The sequence below is a fragment of the Eublepharis macularius genome, chromosome 4 (assembly GCF_028583425.1).
Source record: "Eublepharis macularius isolate TG4126 chromosome 4, MPM_Emac_v1.0, whole genome shotgun sequence".
NCBI lineage: Eukaryota > Metazoa > Chordata > Lepidosauria > Squamata > Eublepharidae > Eublepharis > Eublepharis macularius.
In genome coordinates this window covers 182,068,039-182,090,831 of record NC_072793.1, presented here as the reverse complement: position 1 = coordinate 182,090,831, position 22,793 = coordinate 182,068,039, and the positions used below count along the sequence as shown (strand labels likewise).

General features: G+C 47.8%; 1 protein-coding gene across 6 annotated transcripts in view; it reads left to right on the top strand.

The window, feature by feature from the left end:
* The window catches only part of LOC129329127 (zinc finger protein 91-like), a 53,779-nt gene that overhangs the window by 24,306 nt on the left and 6,680 nt on the right, over positions 1-22,793 (top strand). For 2 of the 6 annotated variants that reach the window (XM_054978559.1, XM_054978558.1), the window contains one exon: positions 498-4,708. In XM_054978559.1, coding sequence (XP_054834534.1) covers positions 498-2,191 — 1,694 coding nt within the window. In that variant the 3' untranslated portion in view covers positions 2,192-4,708. Of the gene's footprint in view, positions 1-497; positions 4,709-22,793 lie in introns of those variants that run through there. The other 4 variants (XM_054978560.1, XM_054978561.1, XM_054978563.1 and 1 more) reach the window with 4 other exon arrangements.

Genomic DNA, 22,793 nt, shown 5'->3' with positions numbered 1-22,793 from the left:
TTGTTGGACTGTTCCCTATAAAATATTGCTGGACTTTTCCCCAGGATCAGGTGCAGTGGAGGCGGCCCTGCCCATCCCCCCACCTTCATCCCGCCAGGATCAGTAACAAAGGAGGAGGGAATGCCTGCCTGCCTGTCCTCCCCTTTCTAGAGCCTGTTGTATTTTTTTCCACAGCAGGGTTTGTTGCTAGTTAGTTATATTAGGATGTATATATTTAGACATGCAAATGGGCTTTCCCCCCCTCTTACTGAGAATTTTCGACAGAGTTTGGCTCCTTAATTAGAAAAGGTTGTAGACTCCCCGTTATTTGCAGTCCTCTTACTGACCCTGTAAATAACCTGCCTTCTTCCTTTTCACTAAATATTGTCCTCTTGGACCAGAAGTTTCCTTTGCAGGTCTAACAAAAATGGCTCTTTAGGATGAGCACTGAATTGTGTATATATGATAATTCCTGGGCTCATTTCTTTCTCATTGGGTTTGTTTCCTTATTTCTTCAGATGATCTGAGGGAGCACAACAAAGAAGGAAAGTATGGAAGAAAAATTGAAGTAAAGCATAAGCAGCAGAAGAAATGCGTTTCGTTGATCGGAGCCAATATCAACGTAAATGACCTTACCAGCTCTGAGGGAATCCACACAGGGAAGAAACCATATAAATGTTCTGAATGTGGAAAGAGCTTCACAGTCAAGTGTTCATTAGTTTCCCATCAAAGCATCCACACAGGGGAAATGCCTTATAAATGTTTTGAATGTGGAAAGAGCTTCAGACTCAGCAAATCCCTACTTTTACATAAAAGAATCCACACAGGGGAGAAACCATATAAATGTTCAGAATGTGGAAAGGCTTTCACAAACAGCTCAGGTCTTGTTTCCCATCAAAGAATCCACACTGGAGAGAAGCCATATAAATGCGAGATATGTGGAAAGAGCTTCACAGGCAGCTCATCCCTAGTTTCTCATCAAAGAATTCATGCCGGCGAGAAACCATATAAATGTTCTGTGTGTGGAAAGAGCTTCACAGACAAGGCAAAACTAGTTTCCCATCAAAGAACCCACACAGGGGAGAAACCATATAGCTGTTCTGAGTGTGGAAAGAGCTTCAGTGAAAAAAAGTACCTGGCTTCCCATCAAAGCATCCACACAGAGGAAAAGCCATATAAATGCTCTGAATGTGGAAAGAGCTTCAGACTCAGCAACTCTCTACTTTTACATAAAAGACTCCACACTGGGGAGAAACCATATAAATGTTTGGAATGTGGAAAGGATTTCACAAACTGCTCAGCTCTTGTTTCCCATCAAAGAATCCACACTGGAGAGAAACCATATAAATGCTGGATATGTGGAAAGAGCTTCACAGCCAGCTCATCCCTAGTTTCCCATCAAAGAATCCACACTGGAGAGAAACCCTATAAATGTTCTGTGTGTGGAAAGAGGTTCAGAAACAACTCTCCCCTGGCTTACCATCTATCTGTCCACACAGGGGAGCTCCCATTTAAATGCTCTGAATGTGGAAAGGGCTTCAGATCCAGCACAGATCTTATTTCCCATCAAATAATACACACAGAGGAGAAACCATTTAAATGCTCAGAATGTGGAAAGACTTTCATGCGCAGCTCAGACCTTGCTTGCCATCAAAGAATCCACACAGGTCACAAACCATATAAATGCTCAGAATGTGGAATGGCTTTCATGCACAGCTCAGCTCTTGCTTCCCATCGAAGAATCCATACCGGAGAGAAACCATATAAATGCTCAGAATGTGGAAAGAGCTTTACGACAAGTTCAAATCTTTCTTCCCATCAAAGAATACACAAAGGTGACAAACCATATAAGTGCTCAGAATGTGGAATGTCTTTCACGCACAGCTCAGCTCTTGCTTCCCATCGAAGAATTCATACCGGAGAGAAACCCTATAAATGCTCAGAATGTGGAAAGAGCTTTAGGACAAGTTCAAACCTTTCTTCCCATCAAAGAATCCACACAGGAGAAAAACCATATAAATGCTCAGAATCTGGTGATCTTGTGCCAGGGGTCAGGCCCAGGGTTCTGGCTGCTGCCAGTCTTGATGTTCCAGCAGAGCAGGGGACAGGCCTTGAGATTCTGCCGGAAGGAGGCTCCCCAGATGCCTTTGTAACGAACACGCCACTTCTGGGAACGATTCCTAGAGAAATACAACCTGTAGTGAGATTCTAGCAGAATCTAAGTACAGTGCAGGAGTTTGGCACACTGTTACCGCAGCGAACAGCATCCTATATGTATAGGAAGGATTTAGAACTGGGGACTGGTGTGATCTGCTATGCTTGCATGGTTACAGGTACTTGGAGTTCCCAGAATGTCTTGGAGTGTGCTGATGGGGGCAAAGAACACCGACAAGCCCAGATGTGAGCTGGCAATTACAGAAAAACAAGTCCAATATGGCATCTCCATAATAATCAAGCCAACCAGTAAGCGACATCCCCCCCCCCCTGGCATTTTGCTTTAAGCGTGAAGAAGATGTTAAGGAAACACAGGCAGAAAAAGAACAGGCAGAAAACCTGGAAGAGAACCCTTGAAACGCAACATTGAAATCTGAAGGGGGAGTTAACTGTCCAGAATTCAGAAGAAAACCCAAATAGGTACAGGACCAAACATGGTAAAAATTGCCCAGGCAAAAAAGACCCTTGACTTTTTCCCCTTGAGAAAGCAACTGTCGAAGTAAACCACATGTCTGAAAAAAATTAAACACATATCAATGGTTCAACGGTATATAGTTCCCTCACATCAATAGTCAGCAGAATAGAATCAACAGAGATTGATACTCTTTCAATAACACGAATTAGATACTTAGTATCTAATATATGAGGGTGTTTGATGTATCCAAGATTAGCACATCGAGCACCAATTCATATGCAAAAGAACCTCCTTGGGATACAGTGAAGCCTCCCTCCATTAGCATTCCACACCCTGGGAAACTCTTACAGGATGACTCAGCCCAACCCCACCTTCCTGAGTAGATATAAATGACCTGCCAACATCTTTTCCATACTGTGACACTGAGAGATCTCTGTCTTTTGGTGCTACACCTCTGAAGATGCCAGCCACAGCTGCTGGCGAAACGTCAGGAACTACAATGCCAAGACCACGGCTATGCAGCCCGGAAAATCCACAACAACCATCGTTCTCCGGCCATGAAAGCCTTCAACAATACAAAGCCTTCAACAGCTCATCCAAAATGTTCATCCAAAAATTGTGCCAAGGGTTCCAATACTGAAGCAGACTCTGAGACTATTGGTCTGCCCCCGGGGGTGGAAAGCTGTCTTTATTCATCTTCGGTAGGGAATAAAAATGGGTACTCATAATAGCTCATTATATTGTTAACTAGATACGATGTTGGATTGTATTTTACAATTTGGGGGGGGGTTGTCTGTTGAAACAATTGTTACTATAATTTTTCCTACAAGTTACAATAAAACTTTTTAAAAAATGGGTACCCTAGGTGTAGCTGTAATCAGAAATTTGGCTGTAGATTCACTCTAATGACCCGCGACCATAGTCTCTTATTATAACCCTGATAATTCCAAGTATATGTTGGGTGGGATTATATCTGATTTTAACATAATGATCTATATTTCTCAAAAGACAAGACCATCTCATTAGAAACACCCCTATTCAAAATTACTGTGGCTCCCTCTTTATCAGCTGGATTTATAATAATGCTGGTATCATTGGCCAAATTCAGAAGGAATATTCCATTTTATTAATCTTATATCTAACATATCCATATTTTTTCTCTGCCTCTCTAATATCTCTGAGGACCAACTGCTCAAATGCTTGAATAAGAGGGTTGCTGATGGAGGGCATGAATGTCGATTTAGGTTTGCATTTATTCTCAGTTTTACATTCTGTGTCTCCAAACCAACACCTCAATTTCATCAGTCTAATTACGGCTTTTTTTCTGGGAAAAGAGGTGGTGGAACTCTCAAGAGAGAAATGAGGGAGAAACACAGGGGACCCCTTACAAATTGGATGTTTCCTCCAGGGGAACTGATCTCTGTCTGGAGATCAGGGGTGGGGCCATCGGACACAAGAGGTTCCAGAAGTCCGTTCGACTGTGTTCTTGCTGGAAAAAAGCCCCGAGTCTAATCAAACGGAAAACATCAGTTCTAGTACAAAACTTATATATGACTATAAAACTTATGCACCTTATGGTCCCAATAATGAGGTAGCTTAGACACCCTTCATTTAAAGGTCACTGTTGCTTTAAGCAACAGGTGTAATTGATCTGAGTGAGAATTTAACCATGACAATAGGAGTTAAGACATGCAGACTTCTGGAGTTACCAAATGAGCCAAAAGGAAAGGAGAGGTGGAAGGAGCTCTACCTTAATTCAAAGGCAGGCTTATACATCGTATGTTTGCTGTGTGCGGGGGTGAGTTCTCTTTTGTAAAATACGTCTTGTGTACACAAAGACCATTCTTCTAGATTGTGCTATTTGTTGCACAGCAACTTGTGAAATGCGGCTCTAAGGAAAGCATTGAAACACATACTACAACCTGATGTGTGTGTCTTGTGTTCGTCATTGTCAATACAATTACTGAAGACTGAGGACTGATATTATGGGAAGAATATTTCCTGTATATTGTGAATGATTATTGTTTTGTGGTTGTCTATCTGCCTGTACTCGTTATATTCCACTAACAAGTTCTGTTACAAGTAAACTTTGTATTGTTAATCACCAGTTCACAGCATGGTGTTATTTGGTTAATTTAGCAAACAGCAAGTCGTATCCAGGGCAGCTCGGCTTGGTAGTGGGGCAGGCTACTTTAGCCCTATCTCCGGAAGAGTCCTAGAAACAAAGAGCTGGAGGGAACCCAAAGTATCGTCTAGTCCAGCCCCCTGCACAATGCAGGGAATTCACAGCTATCTTCCCCCTTCCCCCACCTCCCCCAGTGATCCCTGCTCAATGCCCAGAGGTAGGCAGAAAGCCTCCGTGGTCCCTGGCCAGCTTGGCCTGGAGGAAAGTTCCTACTTGATTCAAAGGTGGTGACTGACATTACCCTGGGTGTGTAAGAATGGGCCACGAGAGCCTCTCACCAGCCTGAATCAATATGAGAGAACAGATTACCCAGCCATGAGGTCCGTCTCTGGTGCTGAGCATTAATCATTGACTCTTGGGAAAGGGCAGGGTGGTAGATCAAGATGGGTAGCCATGTTGGATTGTCTGTACCAGTAGAACAGAGCAAGAGTCCAGTATCACTTATGAAACTAACAAAATTTGTGGTAGGGTATGAGCTTTCATGAGTCACAGGTCACTTCTTCAGATACTAGGTGTGAGTGGAATCCTGTGCGGTTGTGTGAAAGGTTCTGACCCAATGGCTAGTTTGTACTTGAAAGCATAGAAGGGAATTAAAAACACCCTCTGAAGCCAGAGCTCAAGACAAGAATGGAGCTATGACACTCAAAAGCTTACACCCTGAAAACACTAGTTGATCTCTAAGGTGCCCCTCGGCTCCAATCCTGCTGCTTTTTCTAGGGAAACTGATCTCTGTAGTCCGGAGATCTCCAAGCCCCAAATGGCTTCAGGGAGGCTGGAGAGGCGGGACCCTCCAACTCTGGCGTTCTTCTACCCTTCCCGTCTTTCAGCCTGGTTTTGACAAGGAAATGTCCCTGGTCGCCAGAGCTGGTGAACTCTGGGGATGTGTCCCTCTTGAATACATAGCTGGGGCACAATGGAGCTTTGAAGCATTGGCTTCAAAAGGCAAAGGAGTGCCCCGGTCATTTGATGCCCACCCCCTGTACCCCCCACACTCGCAGAGGCATTAGAAGGGAAATTGGCAATGCCTCCTGCCTCCTGGGGGCACAGCTAGCTACTGTTCCAGCTAGCTACTGGCATGGAAGCTGCCCAACCATCCCTCCCCAGATGCTCATCAAGGCCGACCTCAGCACCTCCCCCTGCCCCCCCCTACGCAGGAGGGAGCTCAGCAGCCCTTCCAAGAGGATTGTGGAACAGAAGAAAGTGGTTTGGGTCCCACTTTGTGGTTGGACGGGATGGAAAGGCAACAGCCCACCGAGACTCAATCCACTACTGATGGAGAGCCACGTCCACAATTGCCCTCAGCTGGAAGAGCCACATTTCCTGGCATCAGTGGCCTGAGGCCTGCACTGCAGGGAAGCTCCAAAGGACCCCTTCCTCCAGCGGTTGGGCTGTTTCAAGGCGGGATCTGCTTGCCAACCACAAGCCCTGTGGGGCACCCCCTTGGAGCATGGAGAGGGTGCCAAATCGGGCCACTGACAGGACATCACAGAAAGAACGTCATTCTGCCAGCAAGAAAAAGCCCTGGACTCGCCTCCCATTTCCCCCATTCCCCCCCACCCCCAAATGTCGCCCCCTTAACCCTTTGCCCCCTCCCAGCATCCCACCAGGAAACCCGGCAGGCCGAGTGAGTCCGCGTTTGCCGGAGGGGCAGGAGAGGAGGGTCCCTTCGCTGCCCACCAGTGAGGATGCGACTGGGCCAAGTTGAACCCCCACCCTTTCCCCCTCCTGAGACGGCACCATTTCCCATCCCCACTGGGAACGGAACCCGTGTCGGGGCATCCACATACAGAGCGGGGGCGAGTGTGGGAGTTCTCTGCCCCGAGGAAGGTGCTGAGGGCTGCAGGGACCTCGTGGCGTTGCAGGGAGGAAGGAAGACACACGCACACACCAGATCGTGGACGGGGCAGCTGCCCTCGGCCTCCTTTCCCGGCCTCCCTTTGCAAGACCCTCCTGCTCCTTCCTCGGCTCGGGGGTCTCTTCCTTCGGCCGAGCCCCTCTGGTCGCCGCCAGCCCTTTCCCCTTGTTTATTCGACTCCCCCTTCCATGCATCTTCACGTTCTTGACTTTGCAGCAGGAATACCAGGCCAGCTTCTCTTGCCGAGAAAATGCAGGCCAGGCCAGAAGGAGCACCTCCTCCTCCCGGATATCGAAGCCCGCCTTTGCCACTCCGCCCGCTCGGCTCCTCGGAAAAGGCCGCCCAAGGGTTAAAGGCAGCGAGGCTGCACGCCTGGAAAGGAGGCGGGCGGAGGACGGGGGAGGCGCTTCCGGCCAGAGCCCTTCCCCACCGAAGGCGGCCTCGCTGCGGGCATCAGCCTCGACCCCCAGGATCGGGTGAGCTGCAAATGCATTTGGGGAAGGGGGGATGCAATGCAAGGCGGGAACGTGGGAGCAAAAGGGGGGGCGGAGGGGGGGCCTGAGAAGCACGCGGGGGGGGGCTGCATCCAAAGGCACCCCCAGATGGTGGACGGAGGAGGGCATGCTGCCCCCCCCCATGTGTGGATTCAGCCCCCCTTCTTTGCTCTCGACCAGCCCTTCGCCGCCCGCTCTGAGCCTCTCCTCCTGCTCTTGCTGGATAAAGGAGGCGGAAGATCTAGGGGGTCCGGGCCGCTGAGCCCCGAGATGGAGAGCCGGGCCGGGGAGTCCCAGCCAGAGACCGGCGCCCGGGCAGAAGAGCAGGAAGAGCAGGTGAGGGACTCCACCTGGGACCCCCAGAGATGTGGGGGAGGCTGTCCGCATGGCCCCCTCCCCAGGACTTTGCAAGAAATCACCCAAGGAAGAGCCCACTCGGCCCCCTTTCCCAGGCATTCCCCGGCCCCCTTCCTTTCCTGACCCTTTTCCCTCTTCCTTCTCTCCTGTTTCAGGACCCATCGGAAGAAGCTAAAGAGGCTCCAACAGTGCCATGGCAGAGATTCCTCTTTGGGGAGGACAAGCAGGAGGGCGATGGAGGGGCCCCTTCGCTGGGTAAGGAGGGTCGGTTTAATGGGGGGGGGGTATCTTTCAGCTCAGCTTCCTCCTCCTCAGCAACCCTGAAATCCGAGGGCTGCCGGCACACCCTTCTTCAGTCCTCAAAGGCGGGATGCTTGTTTGCCTTGAGCTGCTGTCATGATGTCAAGAGGCGCCACAGCCGTTCTCTAGCTCCAGGCCAGCCCTTGGGATTCCAGCCAGTAGGCGGCAGGAGAGAGAGGCCTTTCCTAAAAGGAGCAGGTTGTGAAACGGGAATGAAGAATAATCTATTCCTTTTAGTTCTTCCTTCCCAACAGTTCTTTCATGGAGCATTTTCTCCTGTTGAGAACCCCCCCCCCCCCAGTGCACACATATTTGAACAACCCATGAAGCCAGGCTTCGGATAGCATTTATTTTATTGATTTGTTTCAAACTAGAAACAAAGCCCGTTGTGGGGAAAAATACAACGGGCTCTAGAACGGGGAGGGTGGGTAGGCAGGCATTCCCTCCTCCTCCATCACTGATCCTGGCTGATGAAGGATGGAGTGGGCATTGCCACCTCCTCCACGCGTGATCTCAGCCACATGAAGGGGTGGGTGGGCTTTGCTACCTGCTCCACGCCTAATACAGCCTGGGTAAAGGGGGGTGGGCATTGTGAACTGCTCCGCTCCTGATCCCAGCTGGGTGAAAGGGGAACGGGCACTGCTTCCTGCTCCATGCCTGATCTCGGTCACGTGAACAGGTGGGGGGGCTTTGCTACCTGCTCCACACCTGATACAGGCCGGGTAAAAGGGGGTGGCATTGCCTCCTGCTCCACGCCTGATTACAGATGGGTGAAGGGGGGTGGGTATGGCCGCCTGCTCAATGGCTTGTTCTGGTAGGTTGAAGGGAGTGAGTATTGCCACCTGCTCCGATCCTTGTCCCGGCTGGGTGAAGGGAAGAAGGGCATTACCTCCCGGTCTGCGCCTGATCCCAGCCAGGTGAAGGTGCGAGGGGGGCATTGCCACCTGCTCCACTCCTAATACCAGCTGGCGAAAGTGGGAGTGGGCATTGCCATCTCACGTTTACTTCTCCATTAACAGCAATTGCTCAAAATGGAGGACGATTGCTGTTAATGGAGAGGTAAATGTGAAATGTCTGCTTGCACTTGTATTTGATCCTTATGTTAATGTAACCGCCAAGAAGAAGGCTTGAAATGGGCTTACTCTGCTGGCCTCCCGTCACAGTTACCCCTCAGTGCTTACTCCATACCTTTAGATCAGTGTACAGAACATTGGACTTTATTATATTTATTCATCTGTACCTCCAATAATTACGATCGGCGGTACTTGGTTACATGTTAGACAACGAGTTTGTCAATTTCAGGCATTAGCACTTCGTAAAATTGATTTGAGTTTAACAGCTGGCACTTTGTTCTTTGCCATTGGCATATGAATTCTTGCACTTGGCACTTTGTATTTGCCAGTATAATCTTTGTGAGATGTTTTGCCTTTTGTATGTATCCAAGTTTAATGTATGTATAATGTATGTATAGTTTATGAGACCCCTGAGAGATTGTCACACCACTAAATTATATTTGGTATATATTTCCTAAGTGACTATTTATAAACTCTTTAGTAAGTTGATCACGGTTTTTTTTCCTGTTGGGTAGCTGCTTCTACCGTGATACTCTCTTTTTCACATTCCACTCCTAATACCAGCTGGGTAAGGCAGGGGGCTGGCATTGCCACCTGCTCCTCTCCTGATCCCAACTAGCTGAAGGGGGGTGGGCATTGCCACTGTTGGAGGGTGTGTATTCAGCGTGACTGCACCAGCTTAAGGAGGATCCACAAAGAGTCCACACCTTGTTGGTTTAGCAAAGGTGTATAATACAGTTTATTTATAGGTGGGTAAAGAGCAATATATACAAGTTTACAGTCCAGAGAGACAAAGTGCTTCGCCTACACCTGGACTAGCAAGAAGCCCCGACCATACTGTACATGGTAGCTATATATACATGTAGACACCCAATCAGATACATGCATGAGTTTAGCTGAGTCATTCACTTCATGGTCTCCTGACTCTTAAGTTAACCATCTGACTCTCTGTCACCTGATGTGTCTACCTGTCATACTGATCGTTCTGATCTAAAGCCTCTGCACACTGGCTTTTGACACTTAGATATCAACACTCCTCCAAGCCAGTATGAGAGCAGTTTAAGGCATCACGTAATCGTTCAAATGGTACAGCATACAAACTTTTAGTAAACATGTCTGCAATATTGTCACCAGATGTACATCTAAACAATGTTATGAATCCTTGCTCTACAGCACATCTTACGTTCAAATACCTGATTAAGATGTGTTTACTGCGTGTTTTGGTTCCACCATCTTGGGCTAACTGTTGTGCTGCTGTATTATCTCCATAAACAGCAATAGGTACTGCACAATGCAGTTTCATGTCAGACATGAGCTGTTGTATTACTTCCAGCTCTAAGATACCTTGACTCATGGCAGCGACCTCTGCCTCACACGATGAATGTGCTAACAAAGACTGTTTTAATGTCTTATGTGCAATGAGAGCACCTCCTACAAATATGGCTAGTCCTGTAGTGGATTTACCGTCAGGGCGATCTGCCCAACTAGCATCACAAAACATAGTGATCTGCATAGGTTCAGTGGCTTTTAGAACCAAAGAGAAATTGAGAGTAGCCTTAAGATATTTCAAGACGCGTTTTGCTGCTATCCAATCCCTATGGAAAGGCTTAGCACACCTTTGGCATAGCATGTTTACTGCTTGTGTTATATCTGGACGGCCCCAACATGAGAGATACAAAAGACTGCCCACCAATGACTGATATCTTTGTACATCTTCCCAGGGAAAATCATCTGGCTCCCTGATATACCCTGTAGTCATAGGAGTGGACACACCATGTGCTTCAGTTAATCCATACTCTGAGAGCAACTTTGTAATTTTATCTCTCTGATTCAGTTGGAAAAATCCATCCTCAGTTTTGGACACTTGCACTCCCAAATAATTGGAGATAGGACCCAAATGTTTCACTTTGCAAATATCTTTGGCTATTTGTTTAAACCAACATAATTGTTCTTCTGTTTCATATGTACACAATATGTCATCTACAAAAATAAGGAGTTGGACTTCTGAACCTCCTACCATTTTTGTAAATATGCAGGCATCACCTTTGCCCTGCTCAAAACCTGCTGCTTTTAGTGATTGTGACAGGTATTGAAACCAAGCTCGTGCTGATTGACGCAACCCATACAAGGCTCGGTTTAGTTTGAGCACCATATGTTTATTTGACACCTCATACCCTGGTATCTGCTCCATGTATAAACATTCCTGTGTAGGAGCATGGAGATAGGCTGTACAAACATCAAAATGATCTATGTTTTTGTGTTGAGCCCCTGCCTTACATAAGGCTAATTTTACTGTTTCAGGCCTAACAGTAGGAGAAAATACCTGGTCATAATCCTGGAATTGTACCTGAGAAAAACCACGGGCTACCAAACACGCTTTCCTCTGCATATCTCCTGAGGGAAGTTGCTTTACCTTATACAGCCACCTACAACCAATAATATTTGTGTCTTTTGGCTTAGGTACAACTGTGAACACTTCATGGTCAGTTAGAGACTGATATTCGGCCTTCATGGCCTCGAGCCAAGCCTTTTTCTCTTCCCCCTCATAAGTGAGAAGTTCTGAATAGCTAGCTGGCTCTTTAACCAGTACACAGTTTGCTGCAGCTTCAAAACCAAACCTTTGAGGTGGGACACCTTTATTAGGACGACTGGACACACGTATAGGAGGACTAGACCTCTGTGCGTCCTGTGTTACCTGCCTGGCTGGAGAACTAATCTCCTCTTTCACACTCACGTCCCCCTCTGGACTTGTTTCAGGCATTTCATCGGTAACTGGCAACACAATCTGGCTTTCACTCTCATACCCGTGAAGCCTTTTCCAACTTCCATGCTCACATATACTAGCAGACCTGCTGTACGATACCTTTTTGTTTTCATTTGTAAACCTGTAGGCCTTCATGCCACTCTGGTATCCAATGAATATCATCTTAGAGGCTTTTGGGCCCCCTTTTCTCCGCTGTTTTAAAGGGATATGCACCCAAGAAGTCATGCCAAACACCCTTAGTAACTTTAGGTTAGGGTCCCTGTTGAAAAGTAACCTAAAAGGTATTTCATTCACAGCACGGGACCACAGACGATTTACCACATAACAGGCACAGATAATTGCCTCAGCCCAGTAAGTTTTTGGCAAACCAGCATCAGCTAACATAGCAGCCATTTTTTCTTGTATAATGGCACCATGCCTTTCTGCCAGACCATTTTCTTGTGGCACACTTGTATTTGCTACCCTGTGCAAAACACCATATTTATCACACCAGTGAGAGAATTGTGCAGACAAGAATTCCCCCCCTTGGTCAGACTGGATGGCCTTTATGTCCAGCCCCAACTGTTTTTGTACCCTTTTTGCCCAAACCTTAAACAAATCAAACGTTTGAGACTTGTGTTTCATAACATACAGCCATGAGTACCGGCTAAAATCATCCGTTAGGACCAGGGCATAACAATTTTGAGAATGGCTTTTGGGGAATGGACCAATCAGATCCATGTGAATTATTTCAAGTGGCTTTGTAGACACCCGGCCACTTTTCTTAGCTACAGGGAATGCCTTTGTTTTGACTGCTTTGCAAACAGTGCAGTCTAGGAACTCTGAGCAGCTTGACACCTTTTCTCCCTTCAGGAGTGTTAGAGTTTTGTTTATAACCCCAAAGCTAGCGTGCCCTAAACGCCTGTGCAATAAATGCACACAATTGTCATGGCTACACTTGTTTGTAACCGTGTCAGCTTTTGCCTGCCTATTCTCTACAATATAAACATTGTTTCTCAGTTCCCCAGTGACCAGAACTTTGCCAGCTTTGCTTATTTGGCATTTGTCCCCCACAAACCGGACCTCAAACCCCTTTTGGGTCAACCTACTTACTGATAATAGATTATGGTCCAAAGAGGGAACACAATATACAGGCGCAAAGTCCTCCTCCAGAGCTGTAAACCGTACAGCTCCCATGGCACTGACTGGAGATTCTCTCCCATCTGCCAACAACACGGACTGCAGGTTGCTTGTTTGTAAATCATACAGCACCTCCTCAGATCGGGCGAAGGAATCGGTAGCGCCACTGTCAACTGTCCACTGGGAATGCGTATTTACAGTAGATGCAGTGACCAGCCTCGCATGTTGATCTGGAAACCGAGGCTCCTGTACACGTCCTTGCTTCTGCTTCTGTTGTTTTCTTCTCCTGTCCGGGCAAAACCGACGAAGGTGAGAAGTGGAGCCGCAGCTGTAACATTTTCTCACGGCTGCTGCTGACAGCTGGGTGACCTCCCGCTGCTTGTTAGCAACTCCTCCGCCGTCAGTAGCTGAAACCCCTCGATGGGCCCCTCCGTTTGCTCGTTGCTCCGTCCTTGAATGCCAGCCTCCGTATGTTGAAACACGAGCCTCTTCCTCAAGAAGACGAGACGTAACATAGGAATAAGTGAGTTTATCTGGCTCCAGGCTCTCAAGGCTTGCAATAAGAGGAAAATATACATCAGGCACACTTGATAATAGAATGTATGCCTTGTCAGAGTCCTCCGTGGGCTTTCCACGAGCAGCCAGTTGCTGGAAACATTCCGTCAAACTGTTTATATGCTTCTGCATGCTCTCCCCCGGCTTGAGAGCAAGTCTGTAGAGGCGACGTGTCAGCATAATTAATGACCCTGCAGATGTTCTTGCATGTATCAGCTTCAAATCTTGCCAGGCCTTTGAACTAGTAGCCGAGTCCCTGATGTGAAGCAATTGGTCATCTCCCACAGCCAGCACGATATGAGCTAAAGCACGCTCATCTGCAATCTTTTCCGCATCATTGGGGGCTGCTGGGGGGTTGCTGACACTTTTCCACAGCCCCTCTCTCTTTAGAAAATGCTCCATACGCAACGACCAAATGGAGTAGTTCACGGAGGTCAGCTTCTCCACCAACACGACCGTACTCTGTGCCATACTTGCTTCTGCACCGGTCTGAGGGAGCTCGTTTGCCTCCTCCTCCTCCTGGTCACTGACACTTTCCACCGCCAATAATTCCTCCTCCGAGGGATCGCGGCCGTCAGGTGCCAACATCCACCACCGACTCTGTTGCGTCTCTACTTCAGTAGAGCCTCCTCAGCAGCCTCCTTGGCGCAGTCTATCTGGGCCCATAACCCTGTTGGAGGGTGTGTATTCAGCGTGACTGCACCAGCTTAAGGAGGATCCACAAAGAGTCCACACCTTGTTGGTTTAGCAAAGGTGTATAATACAGTTTATTTATAGGTGGGTAAAGAGCAATATATACAAGTTTACAGTCCAGAGAGACAAAGTGCTTCGCCTACACCTGGACTAGCAAGAAGCCCCGACCATACTGTACATGGTAGCTATATATACATGTAGACACCCAATCAGATACATGCATGAGTTTAGCTGAGTCATTCACTTCATGGTCACCTGACTCTTATGTTAACCATCTGACTCTATGTCACCTGATGTGTCTACCTGTCATACTGATCGTTCTGATCTAAAGCCTCTGCACACTGGCTTTTGACACTTAGATATCAACAGCCACCTGCTTTGCTCCTAATACCAGCAGGGTGAAGATGGGGGCAGGCATTGCCACTTGCTCCGCTCCTGATCCCAGGTGGCTGAAGGAGACGGGTATTGCTACCTGCCGCGCTTCTAATACCAGCAGGGTTAAGGTGGGGGTGGGCATTACCACCTGCTCCGCTCCTAATACCAGCTGGGTTAATGCGGTTGTGGTCCCCCCGCCCTACAAGTCGGCTTGTTTCGGCTTGCATCAAGATGTGCGCTGAATAAGAATGCACGAGAGATTGTGGTGATTCTTTGAAAAGTGTTCCTTTGGTGGAGAAACATCTGGCCCCTGAGGAAGTGGACAGAACACGAAACAAGCCCACTTGTAGGGCGGGGGACCCTTTACATCTTCGTAGTTCCACCAACCTGCAAAGAAAGAGAAAATACAATTCAAAAAGGACCATTTGAGGGTCACTATTCAACATACTTACCTTGACCGTTGATGTTTTCTGGTCAGTGGAGGACAGCTTGTGACAAATTGTTTCCATTCCTGGACAAAGAGGGTCAATTCCAGAAGTGGTTATTTGTCAATATCTTCAGCGTCTAAGTGAAATTAACACGGAAATTAGAGACCCTACCTTTAAGAACGCTGTGGACTGAGCTTTGTTCTTTCTATCATGTGTAATGAGCACCAATCTTAATAGTTTTTTCATCTTTAATTATGTGAAAATATTTATAAAATAATTGCATTTGTACATACTAATTTTTCAGGTGACTGTTATTTTTTTCCCCTGTGTATAGTTTGTGTATTGGACCGCTCCTAATATTAGCTGGGTTAAGGTGGGGGTGGGTATTGCCACCTGTTCCGCTCCTAATACCAGCTGGGTAAAGACAGGGGGCGGGCATTGCCACCTGCTCCGTTCCTAATACCGGTTGGGTTAAGGCATTGGACAGGCATTGCCACCTGCTCCGCTCCTAATATTAGCTGGGTTAAGGTGGGGGGTGAGTATTGCCACCTGTTCCCCTCCTGATCCGGCCTGGCCTTCCTGCCATGGCATGTTTTCTGGAGGGACATGGTGCCTTGCTTGGGCTTTCCTCCGCGGCAGTGACCTCTGGTGGTACACCAGGGTATAAAGCCAGTTATCTGAAACACGCTTAATTATATAGTAGGATAATTATATGCCTCTTTCCACCCAAATACAGTTCCCAAGGCGGTGTACCTCAAAGATTAGAACACTTAAACTGTTAAAATAGTCTTTAAAATGTATTTATAAATATTCAAAAATGAAATGAAAACAAACAGACATAATAATTGCAGTTGCTGGCACTGGACTGCCTTGAGGGAGGAGCAGGGACTTGGAGGTGGCGGCTCCAAAATGATGTCACTATCTTCCCTGGTAACCTAGAATGGTTCATTCCCTTTCTGCTTTTCACAGGGGGGGGGGCGGTTGTTGCATCTCTTTTGGAGACTAGTTGGGGCTCTCCTCTTTTATTCCTTGATGGGTTCTGTTGTGATTTTGGTCTTGAGGCCCTCTATTCTGTGATTCTCACTGCTGGGTTTATTTTAATTACTGTGAATCATCTGTTTTTACCTGGGAAGGGAAGCTGTATGAAGAAGGGGCTGATCTAATCTCCCAGGGAAGGGGTTCCACTGAACAGGAAGAGCCATAACAAGAGAAGGCCCATTCCCTCCAAACACCATGAGATCTATCCTCTCTACATGTCTTTACTGACATGAAAGAGAAAGACCTCTGAGGCATAGAAGGCCCAGGGTAGAGAGGGGTTTAACAAGGAGAGCTAAACCCCTTCCTTTGTCTCCCTCACAGGCCCTGGGAGGATGCCGGGTGGATATTCTGGGCCTTCCCTTCAGTGTGATGGAGCAGACACACCATCTGTGCAGCCAGATCAGGTAGGGAAGGAAGCAGTGGGGAGAAGGGAGGGGAGACCCCAGGGGCCCCGTCCTCTTCACATCCCCTCTGTCTGAAGGAATCTCTTCCCTTCGCTTCTCTCAAAACTGCTGACAAAAAGGGCTGGGAATGCCACCTGAAAAAAGTTTCTTTGCTTCCTGTCAGAGAACTCCTGGCTCGTTGTCTTTATGAATCCTGGCTGAAGAGAAAAATGTTCCTTTTTTCTTTCAGGCTCTGGTGACCTTTGAGGACGTGTCTGTGGATTTCTCGGAGGAGGAGTGGGCGCTGCTGGATCCGGGCCAAAGGGCTCTGCACAGGGAAGTCACGGAGGAGAATTACGGGAACCTGGCCTCTCTCGGTACGGCTCTCCCTTTCTGTTTGTTAGTCGAATTGCTCCTGTTGTCTGTCTGTCGCTGGATGCTAGGGAAGTCAGCAAGCATGTAAAATAGAAGACGTACTGTTCTCTATTTATTGTAAAATCTATTTTTTCATTATTTAAGGGGAAGCCCTAATGAGAATGATAAAATCAGTTTAGAAATGTTCAACATTGGCGGGATGTCTGCAAACATGCAGTTCCTCTGCCGGAATGACATTTTTTCTTGTGGGCCAGAGTGCGCTGATTCCCACCAGTTCCCTGTGTCCCGCTGATTTCCGCCAGTTCCCTGTGTCCCGCTGATTTCCGCCAGTTCCCTGTGTCCCGCTGATTTCCGCCAGTTCCCTGTGTCCCGCTGATTTCCACCAGTTCCCTGTGTCCCGCTGATTTCCGCCAGTTCCCAGTGTCCCGCTGATTTCCACCAGTTCCCTGTGTCCCGCTGGTCAACTCGGCCGTGCCCTCTGTGCTTTTTCTCAAGAGCAAAACTGCAGCAGGAAGGGGAAGTGGGCAAGTCCTGCTCTGTGAAGTCCACAGGTGGTCAGAGATGTGCTCTCCCCTGACGTTGTGCCTACTGGCTGGTTTGTAAGACCTGAACATCTTGTGGGGGCTGTATGAGCCAGAGCTGCGGTAGCATAGAGGCTAAGTGGTTGGGGTACAAATCAGCACTCTGCTAGTTCGACTCCCACTATTGCCATGAACTCTGCAGGAGGCCTTTGGTAAGCCCCTCCTAAGCGCAGCTCCTCAGCTGTATTGCAGAGATAATAATAACACTGACTTTGTTCACCGTGTTGAGGGGTAGTGGTTAAGAGCAGCAGGACTCTAATCTGGAGAACCAGGTTTGATTCTCCACTCCTCTGCTTGAGGCCAGCTGGGTGACTTTGGGTTAGTCACAGTTCTCTCCAAGCTCTCTCATCCTCTCCCACCTCACAGGGTGACTGTTGCAAAGATAATAACACACTTTGCAAACCACTCTGTGAGTGGGTGCTAAGTTGTCCTGAAGGGCAGTATATGAATCAAATGTTATTATTAGAACAGTGGTATACAAGTGCACAGCACAATTATTAAATAGTTCATGTGTTTTTACTCCTCCCAGTAAGGACTTCTGATTCCCAAACCTGAGTGTGCCTCCTGGCTGAGAGAAGAGGAAGATTCAGAGCTAAACCACATGAGACGAATTACACGTGGACACTCAAGTGAAGGGAGATGCAATGTTAGCTGGGAAGTGTAGTTTAAATTTCATCTCTCTCTACAGAGCCAACAAAGACTGCTCCTCAGAGGGTTTGTTAATTGACAGAGCAGCCGGGGAGGCAAAAAGGAAATTAATAAACCCTCTGTGGAGCGATCTCTGCGGCTCGGTAGAGAGGGGTGAAATTCAAACTACACTTCCCAGCGTCTCCCTTCACTTGAGCGTCCTCGTGTGATTCATCCCATGTGGTTCAGCTATCATTCAGACAGGTTTCCAAGGATGGAAACAGCTTGGCAGGTAGCTACTGAGTTGTGTAATGGGAAATTTTCTCTCTTTTTCCTGGTTGGAAATACCTGACATTACAAGCAATAACTGATGTTCCTGTTGAGGCTATGAGTTCCCCTGGCAGCCTTCAGTTGTATATCTAACTCCCAAGTGGCCATAATGTGCAGATACTTAAATCGGCAAGTTGGCGCCACTTGAGAATAAAGTTGTTTCTGGCAACCTGGAGGAGCCCCCAAGTGTACAGAAAAATCTGAAAACCAACAAAAATATATTGACAGTTTTTTTTAAAAAAAAACCCAAGAGAACTGCACATGTCTTTGCAGGCACAATTTATCTCTCATCGCTTAAATGTGAGTTTTTAAATTTGTACTTCTTAGCATTTGTTTGCATGTACAATTGCCTCACGCCTTTGGTAAGTAAATCTGTGGCCATTTTTATTGTGATGATTTCTTGGTACTGAGGAGTTTTTAGGTTGATATTTACAGTGGGGTAGTGTATTCTTTTAAATGAATGTTTGCATTTATCTTACAAACACCCTCGGGCAAATTTATTTGCAGGCGCAGTATTAAATATGTATATATATTTTAAAACCTCTGTTTCCTTTCTGAGGCTATCCAGTCTGGTTTGGAATCCCAGCAATAATTTTTCCTTTCCAAAGCAGGACTCGTGGTTACCTCCGCTGACCTTCCCTCCTGCTTCGAAGAAAGGAAAGCCCTATTTGGGCAGGACTCTCAGCAAGGAGCAAGAGCAGCAAGTGACAGTGAGTAACGTGGCAGGAGGGTCCTCCTTTCTCCAAGATTGGGTGATGAACTCTCCAAGCAGATGTGACTCACTTTCTCTCCTTGCAGAGTCCTGGCTCAGCACATGTAATGAAATGTGTGTCCTGGAGCCAGGCAGTATGTTCAAACAGGGGTCTGCTGAGGTAGGGGGGGAGAATGAAAAGGGGTGATGAGCAGGTTAAAAGGAGGAGAAAGGCAAAGCAGGGACAGAAGGGGGAGAGAGAAAGGAGGAAGTAGAAACGGAGGAGGCAGACAGCCAAAAGTCTGCAGTGGGCTGAAGGAGGGGAGACTGGAGGAGGGAATAGGATCTCTGTCATCCCCAAAACATTATTAGTTAGTAAATCCAACCCTGGCTGAAGTTGGAGAACACAGAACAGGGAGAAATGCCTGGGGCATGTTAAGAGCTTCAGGGGCAGTTCCAGACCTCCCTACTGTTAAAGAATCCGTCCCCTCCTTACCTTCCTTCTCTGTATTCTTGCCCGAAATGTGGAGGGGAATCCACGTGTGAGTGGGAGGGCTTGCCCCATTTGTCAAAAATAAATTCCACTTGGGGCTAGTACCAAAGAGATGATCAGTCTTCCCCAAGGTCCCTGCCCCATTCCACCTGCACAGGAAACAGGAGAGATCCCTGAGAGACAGAGAGAGAGGGTGCCTTTGAAGACAACGCCATTTGCAAACTTCCACTGAGCATTCACAAAATATCTGGGCAGGACTGGAAGGAAGTCTGATATGGAAGGTTTTTGACACACCGTCATAGAGGTCCCTCTCTCACTGGACCTAATACCCCTATAGGGCACCCTTAGCATACCAGTATCTGAATCAAGTATGACCAGAGACATCCAGAACAATTTTGTTATGGGTGTAGCTAAATGGGGGGGGGCAATAGTAATGGGGTGAATGGTCTGTATTTCAGCTGTGCAGCTGAAATACAGCTCCACCTTCACCCAGCCGGGATCCAGAGCAGAAGCAAACAGACAGCACCGTGAAATACTAAGTCTTAAGCAAATAGAATATAATGAATAATATTCAAAAGAATGTAAATATAAAGTAAAGAATGTAAATATAAAGGCTGCCGAAACAAACTCTGAGGCTATACAATGAGTCACCTATTAAAGAGATCACATACAAACATCAGTCCTTAATAAAGTGCATGTGCTTTCTGACAATAAATAGTACAAAAGTGACCATAATAAATATAAAGTGACAATACCTCAAGTAACAATGATGCCACACAGTTTTACACAATTTTAAAGTGCAAAAACGCTACAATATTTTACAGGGAAAAGTCCAACAATATTTTATAGGGAGCAGTCCAACAGTTTCAACAAGGAATAAATTGAAGAGTAATGGTCATGGGGGTGCTAGTCTTTCTGTCCCATTTCTGTCAATCTTTTTCCAGGCAGTTTCTCTTCTGTAAGAAATACTTAATAAATAACAATTAACCATCCTGCTATATAACTGAGTAAGCGTGTTTCAGACGACTCACTTTATACTCTGATGCACCAGCAGAGGGCACTGCCGCAGAGGGAAGCCCAGGCAAGGCACCATGTCCCTCCAGAAAACATGCCATGGCAGGAAGCCCAGGCTGGGATCAGAAGGGGAACAGGTGGCAATTCCAGCCCCCCTCTTTCACCCAGCTGGTATTAGGAGCAGAACAGGTGGCAATACCCACCCCCACCTTAACCCAGCTAATATTAGGAGCGGAACAGGTGGCAATGCCCGCCCCCTGTCTTCACCCAGCTGGTATTAGGAGTGGAGCAGGTGGAAATGCCCACCCACCACCTTAACGCAGCTGGTATAAGGAGCAGAGCAGGTGGCAATGCCAAACCCCCTTCAGGCAGTGGGGATCAGAAGCAGAGCAGGTGGCAATGCCCACCCCCACCTTATCCAGCTGGTATTAGGAGCAAGTAGGTGGCAATGCCTGCATCCTTTCAGCCATCTTGGACCAGGAGCGGAGCATGTGGCAATGCCCACTCCCATTCAGCCATCTGGGACCAGGAGTGGAGCAGGTAGCAATATCCACCCCCGCATTTACCCAGCTGATAGTAGGATCAGTGCAGGTGGCAATGCCCACCCACCGCCTTAACCCAGCTGGTATTAGAAGTGGAATGCAGAAACTGCAGGAGTAACCCCCAAGCAACCAGCATCAAATAAGCCTAAAATAAGGCAGACGGCAAGATTTTAGGCTTACTTGATGCTGGGTGTTAGAAATGGAGCAGGTTGTGATGCCTACACCCCACCAGAACCCAGTTGGTATTAGTAGTGGAGCATGGACATGCCCGCCCGCCTTCACTTTGCTAGGATGAGGAGCAGAGCAGGTAGCAGTGTCCGCCCCAGCCATCATCCAGTTGGGACCAGGAGTGGAGAAGGTGTGGCAATGCCCACCCCATGCTTTCACCTAGTTGGGATCAGGTGCATAGCAGGAGGCAATGCTCTTCTTCCCTTCTCCCAGCCAGGATAAGGAGCGGAGCAGGTGGCAATACCCACCCCCTTTGATCTATCAGAATCAGTCACTGAGCAGGTGGCCGTGCCCAGCACCGCCTTAAGCCAGCTGGTTTTAGGAGTGGAGCAGGTGGCAATGCTCACCCTTCACCTTAACACGCCTGGTATTAGGAGCAGAGCAGGTGGCAAAGCCCACCCACCACTTCACATGGCCAAGATCATGCGATGAGCAGGTGGCAATGCCCACTGCATCCTTCACCAGCCAGCATCAGTGATGGGGGAGAAGAGCCTGCCTGTCTATCTGCCCACCCCTTTCTAGAGGCCGTTGTATTTTTTCCCACAACGGGCTTTGTTGCTAGTAATATAATAAAAAAAGATCTTTTTGTATATAACACTTACAACAAAGGCACAGTGAAAGCATAAGGAATATTCCCAATCCAGCTGAAACAGGCATCATGGCAGCTAAACAACATAACACCAATTACCAAATATATAATAAAAGACAGGTGTGGGCAAAAAGCCCTACAGTGCAAATTTAAAGGGGACAGAGCAGCGTACCCAACCTTACAAATAATTCATATCAGAAAACAAGACAAGTCTATATTTGCATTTAATCCTGCAGGGGAGACTGTATTTAACTTAAAAATCTACCAGGCTTCTCTCCTAAGTAAATTCCTCTTAATAAAGTCAGGGTTTGTAAATCTGCTAACATAAAGAACTAGCAACAATTGCCATTGTGGAAAAAATACAACAGGCCCCAGAAAGGGGAGGGCGGATAGGCAGGCATTCCCTCCTCCTCCATCACTGATCCTGGCAGTGAAGGAAGGAGCGGGCATTGCCACCTGCTACACATGTGATCTCAGCCACATGAAGGCGGGGTGGGCTTTGCTACCTGCTCTATGCCTGATACAGGCTGGGTAATGGGGGAACAGGCATTTCTTCCTGCTCCACGTCTGATATTAGTCATGTGAATGGGTGGGGGGCTTTGCTACCTGCTCCACACCTGATGCTGCCGGGTAAAGAGGGGTGGCATTGCCACCTGCTTTGCTCCTGATCGCAGACCGGTAAAGGGAAAACAGGCATTGCCTTCTGCTCCACGCCTGATTACAGATGGGTGAAGGGGGGGTGGGTATGGCCACCTGCTCATTGCCTTATTCCAGTAGGTTGTATGGAATGAGTATTGCCACCTTCCCCGCTCCTTATCTCATCTGCATGAAAGGAAGAAGGGCATTACCTCCAGGTCTGTGCCTGATGCCGGCCAGGTGAAGGTGCAGGGCAGGCATTGCCACCTGCTCCACTCCTGACCGGGGCGGTCATGGCCGGGGCGGGCACTGCCACCTTCTCCGCTCCTGATCCCAGCAAGGTGTAGGGGGCGGGCATCGCCATCTGCTCTGCTCCTGATCCCATCTGAGTAAAGGGGGGGTGGGCATTTCCACTTGCTCTGCTACTAATACCAACTGGGTTATGGTGGGGTGTGGGCAT